The following is a 9336-nucleotide window of genomic DNA, read 5'->3' on the forward strand; positions in this document are numbered from 1 at the left end:
CAAGGTTTCATCATCCTCAAGAAAGAGTATAAAGTTTCAGATATAATTGCTGATGGTGGACAATGATTAGACACAAGAAGGCTGAACCATTCACCTGGAAACTCCAATCAAGTTTCAACTTGATCCAAAGACTCCAATTTCAAATAATCTAGATTGCAGAACACTCATGGTGACTCCACTACATGCTGATCAGGTTGCTTGCTAAACAAGATGACAGGGTATGTGGCAGACCCTATCTATATTGAAGGTTTCAAGGAATGTTGGGATAATTTTGATGATGATAAAATTGATGAGGCTTTCTCATATTTTTTGCCTATTTATCTAGAGAAATGCAAATGTAGCTATAAAGCCAAGACCATATTTTTAGCAGAGTTTTTTGAACAAATTGAGAAGGATCTTCAAGCCTTAGAAGCTCAAATTCAGGAAAACAATTTACAATGTCAAAATCATTTCTTTGAGAAACTTTGTCAACCGAAACAAGAAGTGGTAGTGCTATATTTTGATATTGAGGTTGAGGATTGTTTTGAGAATAGTCCTGATGACTCACAACTAACATTGTATGATGGTAAAGAAAGCATATATGTACTGCCCAAGCATGACCACAAATTTGCAGAATACTTTGAAAATCAAACAATAATTCATGTCTTTCATGATCCCATAGTTGTCTATATGGATGAATTGTTCACTATAGAGTTTTGATTATGTTTCTGTTGTGAAGATCAAGCTTACAATCAGTTTTCAGTGCCCTTACAAGCTCTAGTTTTGATTCTTCTTAAACACAGTCAAGACCCCAGGTATTGGATCAGCTTTTCGATTGGTTATATTGGAGGTTGTACATTACTTGAAATCAAGCATTTGTTTCTCAGTTGTTAGAATAGTATTGTTTATACATAAATAAGCTTACTGGGAAAGCATATTTTTCAGCGTTTATTTTACAGTTTGCAATATTCGGTATCATTTTCAGTTTGTACAGAGGTTTGAGTTTCAGAACAGGTCACAAGTTGCAGGTTGAGGAGTGTGATGACTAATGTATGGTTAGGCACTAGAGTTGCGGTTATTTGCTTCCCCATGGGAGGGCCATCATCCCTCGGTGCCGATGTTAGCACATGATAAATTTTGGCAACATTTATGCCTTGGACATGCTTAGTTTGGTATGCAGAGTTTCAAGCTCATTTATGAGGGTCTAACAAAATAAACAAAATTGGCTTTTATACCCAATTTTCAATTTCCCTCATCAAAGTTTTATTCAAGTTTAAATTAATTTTATTTGGGATATAAAATCATTATATTTAAATATTATTTTGGTTTTATATTTTAAATAAAATAATATTTTATAAAATAAAACTTTATCTTACCTTATCTTATACTCCACCTTATCTCTTTCCATTTATGTTTTGCCATTAAAATTACCATATCCACTAAATTCCCACTTCATAATCGTATTAGATATGTCAAGACATAAGTAAAGTCCATAAAGTCAAAGTAAATTGTGTCCCCACCCCGCACTTAACTATTAAATCACCCTAATATTTCATACCTCAAGATATGTGCAAAGTTAAATCAATGGTTATTGATATATTTCAGACCCCCCAACCCCTCTGACATTTAAACAAGAGGGGTTTTGAAAAGATTTTTTTCACTTTACATATTTTTACAGTTGTCACCCTCTTGTTAATTTCGGACCCCCCTCCTAAACCATTTACTACCTAATCCCCCACAAAAACCATTAATTGTATTGATTTGAATATTATGATGTATGGCGGGAAGGTCAATGGTTCTGTTTGATATCGAATTTCTCTAGAGTTGGAGCTTGGATTCCTTTGAAGCTTGGGTGATATATTTATAAAATTGCTTTATGGATGTTAGGCTAAGTAAGAATAAGATTGACCTTTTTCTGAGCTCGAAGCAAGCTGATCACGGACTGCTGAGCGAGATCGTCGAGCTGCCTCGGCCCTCGCAGGCCGCCTCCTTGCGCGATCTGTTTCTCTCAGCGGATTGGCCGCCTCCCTGCGCGATCTGTTTCTCTCAGCGGATTGAGCAGATCCGGGCCATCGGACTTGGAGGCCTCATCCCTGTGCACGCGCCCAGGCCCTGAGGGCGGATCCGGCTGAGCCTGAGGGTGAGCTGTTTTATGGAGTTCTGGGCTGGATCCTGTCTGGCTTCTCTATAATTCTTGAGATCATGGAGACTCTGGGCTCCCCCCAGGGTTCCCCATCTGCTCCTCCACCCCTTTCGCCTTCGGAGGCCTTCATGCAGCTTCTGGCAGGGCTCCCTAAGAAGAAAACCCCTGAACCTTCGAAATTTGTGAAAAAGCTGGATGATATCCCAGCGATCTCCCTTCCACCTGAAACCCCGATGCAAGTTGCTCTGTCGCTGTCCGAACGAGCCCTCATCGGCCAGTTTACGGGGCTTTGGCCGTCTCCCAAATCCACGGAGAGCTGGGTTTCTAGAAACTGGGCGCCGCTGATCAGAGAAAACGTCACCTCTTATTTTCTGGGGAGAGGCTACTTCCTCTTCGAATTCACTGCAAAGGAAGACAAAGATCTGATCTTCCGAAACGGCCCCTACTTTATGGGTCCTCGGGGCCTGTACCTTAACAAATGGACCCCGGATTTTGATCCAGCAGTCGATGTTCCTAACGCAGTCCCTGTGGGTTAGACTCTCGAACCTCCCGGTCCATTGTTGGAATTGGGACTCTCTGCGTCACATTGGAAATGCTCTCGGGAAATTTATTGATCAAGCGAACAACAAGGATCAATACGACTGCGCCCGGATCTGTGTAGAAGTAGATCTAGAGGTAGGGCTCCCTGAGGCCATTACGATAAATGTCGGAAGTTGGACGCATCTGCAGAAGCTGGACTATGAGCAGTTGCCCTTCAAATGCCGGAAATGCCACGTGTATGGTCACTTCGCCAGAGGCTGCCCATCCAACACCGAGGCCACGCAGGGAAAGGAGGATGGATGGAACCAAACCAAGCGCCACAAATCTAGGAAGACGGGAGGACCTAGCAGCAAAGGACAGCCACCTATTCAACATACTTCTCCATCCTCAGGAAATAGGTTTGATCCTCTCAGTTCACATCAAGAGAAAACTCAGGAGGCAGTGATCCAAAAGGAGTCCGAACCCACAGAGGAGATTGGGAAACAAAACCCAGATTCTTCAAGCAAAGGCACTCCTTCAGCCTCCATTAAAGACACAAATGCTGAAAATCCCAAAAGTAAGAATGATGAAGACAATGAAGAAGAGCAGATCACAGATGACTCAGAGGAGGAAGGAGAAATAGGTGAGTCCCAAGCCTCGGTAAGAAGATCCACGAGAGGCCGCAAAACGGACAGAGAAAAAAGAGAGGAGGAGACGTATAAGGAAAAACTACAAGGCAGCCAGCCCACTCTGGAAAAATTGCTAGCCTCAAAGCCTAGGATGCCGAAAAGCCAGCCTCAAGGCTCCAAGGGAGCCCATCAGAAACATAAATAATGAAGATCATCTCCTGGAATTGCAGAGGTATGGGGAGCAAGGTCAAGGAAGAAGCCATGCGAAGTCTGATAAGAACAGAAACCCCAGACATACTTCTCATCCAGGAGACCAAGCTGGAAGACTCAGTCTTCCTGCAAACAAGCAAGAAACTTTGGTTCAAAAGTGAAGCAAGAGCAGTCTCCGCTAGGGGAGCCTCGGGAGGTATTGGTACTCTTTGGAATGATAACAAATTTGCAGTCATCAGTGAGGCCAGCAACACTCACTGGTTGCTGCTGAAAATACAGAATCTGAACACTAAAGAAATCCATTGCATCTTTAATGTCTACTCTCCAGTCAACGCTGGGGAAAAAAAGCATGCTGGGATTCGATAAGACTTCAAGCAGATCTCATGAATCTGGAGAATACTATCATTGCCGGAGATCTCAACCTTACCCTTAGCTCGTCTGAAAAAAGAGGTGGCAGTGTTGTTCACGATCCGGCAAGAGAATGGGCGGAGGACCTCATGCAAGACTGGGATTTGCTTGACATCAAACCCTCCTCCGGTAAGTACTCTTGGTCCAATAAAAGAATAGGCCCAGGTCATATAGCTGCTAGATTAGATAGATTTTTCATGCAAAGCTCTTATTTGTTGCTGGGATTAGAACCAAGAATGCACATTCTCCCTAACAGTATCTCGGACCATAAACCCATAAAGCTAGAATTACTAGCTCACCTTGATCTGGGTCCTATTCCCTTCAGATTCAGCCCAATCTGGATCAAGGAACCAGATTTCATGCAGCTAGTTAAGGAATGCTGGAACCAATCTATTAAAGGATCCCCCTTCTACATATGGGAAGAAAAGCTCAGAAGGGTAAAAAGAGCTCTAAAACATTGGGCCAAAAATCTACCCAAACCTGATATAGAAAGAAAAAATATCAAAGCCGCCCTTGTCAATCATCAATCTCATATGGAAGATACTTCAGTCACCAAAGATCTGCTTGACCAAGAAGCCCATCTCCAACAACACTATAATAAGGCCTGTCTTGTTGAAGAGGAATACTGGAGATTAAAATCTAGAAACCTCTGGCTCAAATCAGGGGACAGAAACACTGCTTTTTTCCATAAACAAGCGCAGAGCAGAAAATGCCATAACACCATTTCCGAGATCAAGGTGGACAACGAAACTTTCAAGGAGTTTGCAGACATAAAGAAGGCAGCCCACGCCCACTTCCTAAAGCTGTATAGCGAAGAAAAGGTTCAGCATCAAGCTTCAGATCTATTAGACATGATCCCAGCTACAATTTCTCCAGGTATGAATGAAATCTTGGAGGCCAAAATAACCAAAGATGAAGTCAAAAAAGCCTTATATGACATGGATCCGGACAAGGCCCCTGGGCCGGATGGTTTCTCTGCCAGATTTCTCCAAACATGCTGGTCCATTATTGAAAAAGATCTGATCAAAATGATCCGAAAATCTCAGAACTCCCAGAAAATAGGCGGAAGCACAAATTCTGCCTTCTTAGCCCTCATTCCCAAGGAAAAAGGTGCCAGCAATTTCAGTAGATTCCGGCCGATCTCTCTATGTAACATTGGGTATAAGCTAATCACAAAAGTCATAGCAAATCGATTGAAGCACATCCTTCCCAAAATAATCCCGGAGAACCAAGGAGGCTTCATCCAAGGGAGGCAGATAGTGGACAACTTCACCCTTGTTCAGGAGGCAATCCACTCAAGTCTTCAACGAAAAGAGCAAGGTATGGTAATTAAACTTGATTTAGCAAATGCATTTGACCGTGTAAATCACAGTTTTCTGTTAAAAGTTATGAACAGGTTTGGGTTTGGATCAAACTTCATTAACTGGATCCGGGCTTGCGTTTCGGAGCCATGGATTGCTCCACTTGTAAATGGAAGAGCCACGGACTTCTTTAAAGCATCAAGAGGGCTCAGGCAGGGGTGCCCTCTCTCCCCTCTGCTATTTGTCATTCAAGCCTCAGCTCTCAGCTTCCTGCTGGACAAAAAAATGCAAGATCAAGATCTTATGGGACTGCGTATAGCAAGAGGAGTCAAGAACATTAATCATGCTCTGTTCACGGACGACACCCTATAAGTGTCACATTTACAGTTGGAATACCCCGCCCAGACTTCTCTCTGCTATCTCCAGGTGCCTTGGATTCGCAGCCTCCGCTTCATGGACCTCCTTCAAATATCTGGGCCTCCCGGTTGTCCACAAAAGAATCTCAAGCAAAGATTGGCTACCCCAGCTCGAAAAATTCCAATCAAAAATTCAGGCCTGGGGCTTCACCTGGCTCAACTATGCTGGCAAATCCGTCCTTATCAAATCAGTGCTCACTAGTCTTCCTATTTTTCAATTTGCAGGGATGCTTGCTCCATCAATCATTCTAAAAAAAATGGACGAGCATATCCGGAGATTCTTCTGGAAAGGAGGAAAGCAGAACGAAAGAAAAATTCCCCTCATCAGTTGGGAAGTTATTTCTAAGCCTCTGTGGGAGGGAGGACTTAATTTCAAAAATTTAGGCCACCTGAATGTAGCAATGGCTGCAAAGGTCATCTGGAGAGTTGTCGCGCCCAATCCTGGCTGGGCCCAAACAACTCTCAGAAAAAAATATTTCCGTGGTCCTCGCTCCAGCTGCTTAGACCGAGTGATCCGCCTGCCTAATTCGCCTTTCCTCAAGCTTTATGATAAGGCCGCCTCCCTGATCAAAAACCACTGTTACTGGATCCCGGGTAACGGCAAGAAAATAAAAATATGGACTGATAAAATCCTGTCCACAGATCCGATCAGCGACAGAGTGCAAATGGGCGAGCTGCGGGAGTGGATGGAAAGGAATAAGTTACGAACTCTTTGGGATATCTCCCTCTGGAAAGACAGCGATTGGACAGGCTGGAAGACAGTGGATCTGCCAGAACGCCTGGTCGATGACTGGGCCACGATGACAGGCCTCCTCCACGGTCTTGCGCCCATGAACAAGAACATTCAAGACGTAATCGGATGGGGGAATAAAACTAAAGGTTACACTGTCGCCGAGGGCTACGCCAAGCACCGTGAGAGACCGCACGTCCCCTTAAACCCAGCGCCATGGCAAGCGATCTGGCGCTGTCAGGCTTGGCCCAAAATAGATACATTCGCGTGGATCCTGTGTCATGGTAGAATCCTCACCTTCGACAGATTGCAGAAGCTGGGATATAACGGCCCCTCCATCTGCCTCCTGTGCAGCAATAGTGAAGAATCAGCAGCGCATCTATTCCTGGATTGCAGCTACGCCAAGCAGATATGGTGCGCCCTGCTCTATTCCTTGGATCCCTCCTTCCAGCTTCCGCGTTCCATGGTTGATCTCTTCTCTAGCTGGGCATCCAAATACCCTGGCCCTCCTCCTCAAAATCGGTTAATCAAATCAGCTTGGGCCATTCTACCAAAGGTCATTTGCTGGCAGCTATGGCTAGAACGCAACAGAAGAACCTTTAGGAACGTCAGACAGCACCATAAGACCATTGAAGTTAAGATCAAGTGCCAAATAAAGGAATGTCTGTCCCAAATAAACGATGATGCTAATCTCACCCATCATGATAACGTTTGGGGCTCCTTCCTGGGATTACAATTTCTCCCAGCAATCAGAAATGCACCTCCTCTCAGAGATTGGCAAATAAGGAAAACGGAAGCAGACTTCCAAGACTGGCTCAAATCACAATCAAGGTACTCCCTTTTTTTCGATGGAGCAGCTAAGGGTAATCCGGGCAGAGCAGGTGCTGGAGGTGTCGTCCTAAACTCAACAGGAGAAAAAATTCACTCATTCGCTTGGGGGCTTGGACACATGACCAGCACTCAAGCTGAGGCTTTGGCCCTCCTGCAAGGCCTCAAGACCCTAAAGGAGCTAGACATAAGGGAAGCAACTGTTATAGGAGACTCTCAAATCATCATAAGTGCAATGGTCTCTAACTCCCCTGCTGCAGATCTTAAACTAGCCAGGATGATTTTCAGAATCAAGGCCCTTGAAAATGCTTTTCAGAAGCTGAACTACTACCATGTTTTGAGAGCCCACAATAAAGAAGCGGACAGCGAAGCAAATAAAGCAGCCCTCCTCTCCGCCGGGGTCAAGCTGAAAGAAGGAAAAGAATCATGGGAATCCATCCCTTAAGTCGCGGTCCGCCATGTTTTACTGCTTGATCTTAAAAAAATTTGTCTGTATATCCAAGTGGGGGAAAATAGCGGATATAGAATCTATAGATCTTCATGCTATGAAAAAGATCTCAAGCCATAATAACATCCTCACTTCCATAAGTGAGACTTTTCAGGATTCAGACATCCTCATTGTATTCATACATTTGGCATTTAAGCCAGGAGGAATATAAATACAATATAACCATTTCTGTCAAAAAAAAAGTAAGAATAAGATTGAGTTGAACAAGACCAAGGTAAAAAGGAGACTTACAGATGTGAAATGAGGTTACAAGTGAAAGTAAAAGGAAGCTCAGTAAAAATGAAATTTGACAAAAGGATTTGAACTAGAGCGAAAAGTCACTTATATTCATTTATTTTCTATGTTGGCACAAAGAAATATTTATAAAACCAACAACGGGAGATAAGGAGGAAAATGAATTATGAATGAAAAATGTACGGGAACATAAGATTTGGATAAATATTTATCCAAATATTTTACAGGGGTAAAAGGAAAAGTAAAAACAAAAACACATGGATAAACAACACATGGTTTTGGAAATCCATGGGAAGGCAAAACAACACATAGTTTTGAAATCCATGAGAAGGAAACAAGACATGGATTTAAAAGATTTCAAAACAAGACATAATTTCAAATAGTGGATGGATTTACAAGATAAAATTATTTGAGGAGATATTTTGAGGATTTCATTTAGTAAATTCATGAAAATAGAGAAATATGAAATTCATTTACAAAATATTTGAAAAACATTTATAAAATATTTCCTTCCAAAATATTTTATGACATTGGTGAAGCATTGTCAAAAAGTGACATAAAATCATTAGTCAATTCAAGCAATTGACATATCTTCAGGAACAACTTCACAAACCCTAGATTTTAAGGCACAAAATTATCAGTTGAAAGAAAAATGGCAGAAAATCAGCAACTCTATATTTCAAGGGCATGAAGATATCTTCAGTCTAAGACACCTAATAGTAGAAGATCAGCAGATTGAGGATCATTTTGCAGATTTCCAACATTCAGTGAACCAATTCTAGAGTTTAATGAACAGTTCAATATTTCCAGCAGATAAATTGGAGATATTATTTTATTTTTAGTTATTATTCGATATTTTATTCTAGAATTATTGTAACAGTTTAGGTGAGTTTTATTCTATATATTGTTTCATTTGTAATAAACAAAGGGTTGGAACTCATGTGAACAAAGTAGATCCTTGATGTAAATATGTGCATGTACTGAAGTAATCATTTAATTAATACATAAATTTTCTCCCAGATTCATGTGTCAGGGAATTGGTGAAGTTTCCTCTCTTGTAAAATTGTTATTTTTCTAGTTTTACATATGTTCTTTCTGTCTTTATTGTTTAAAGAAGATAAAGGGTTGAATTTGTTTAAGTACACTATGCTCTGGCTTATAAACAACATCTATGTTTTCACACTAATATTAAATATAGAATTCATCCTAGTATGCTCTGTGTTTAATTGAATCTAAATATTTTCCTCCCTTTAATTCCACCAAAGCTCCGAGGATCCAATAGCCTGTCTACCATGCCCTGTTACAATCTGTTTTATTATTTCTGTATTTGATCACCTTAAGACAGGGAAAATTTTAAGGATGGAAAATTATCTTGATGTTTAAAAACATTAGCGAATATCACTAGTCCCTAATATGCAAACTATAAAATGG

The 9336-nt window shown here is 41.7% G+C and overlaps 1 protein-coding gene across 1 annotated transcript; it reads left to right on the forward strand.

The window, feature by feature from the left end:
- Positions 1-3863: 3863 nt before the first annotated feature.
- Positions 3864-7608, forward strand: LOC149163227 (uncharacterized). Its single transcript, XM_089435380.1, has 2 exons — positions 3864-5284; positions 5577-7608. Exons 1-2 carry the CDS (start codon positions 3864-3866, stop codon positions 7606-7608), a joined length of 3453 nt encoding a protein of 1150 aa, XP_089291506.1.
- The last annotated feature ends 1728 nt before the right edge of the window (positions 7609-9336 follow it).

This window comes from Pinus tabuliformis, chromosome 5_2, assembly GCF_031772625.1.
Source record: "Pinus tabuliformis cultivar Carrire ecotype Pingquan chromosome 5_2, CPIR1, whole genome shotgun sequence".
NCBI classification, from domain to species: Eukaryota; Viridiplantae; Streptophyta; class Pinopsida; order Pinales; family Pinaceae; genus Pinus; species Pinus tabuliformis.

Excerpts from the sequence above, each read along its gene's own strand:
- LOC149163227 (XM_089435380.1), top strand. The coding sequence starts at position 3,864 with ATGAATCTGGAGAATACTATCATTGCCGGAGATCTCAACCTTACCCTT. Across the intron at positions 5,285-5,576 it reads CTGTTAAAAGTTATGAACAG|TTGGAATACCCCGCCCAGAC; the intron begins GTTTGGGTTTGG and ends TCACATTTACAG.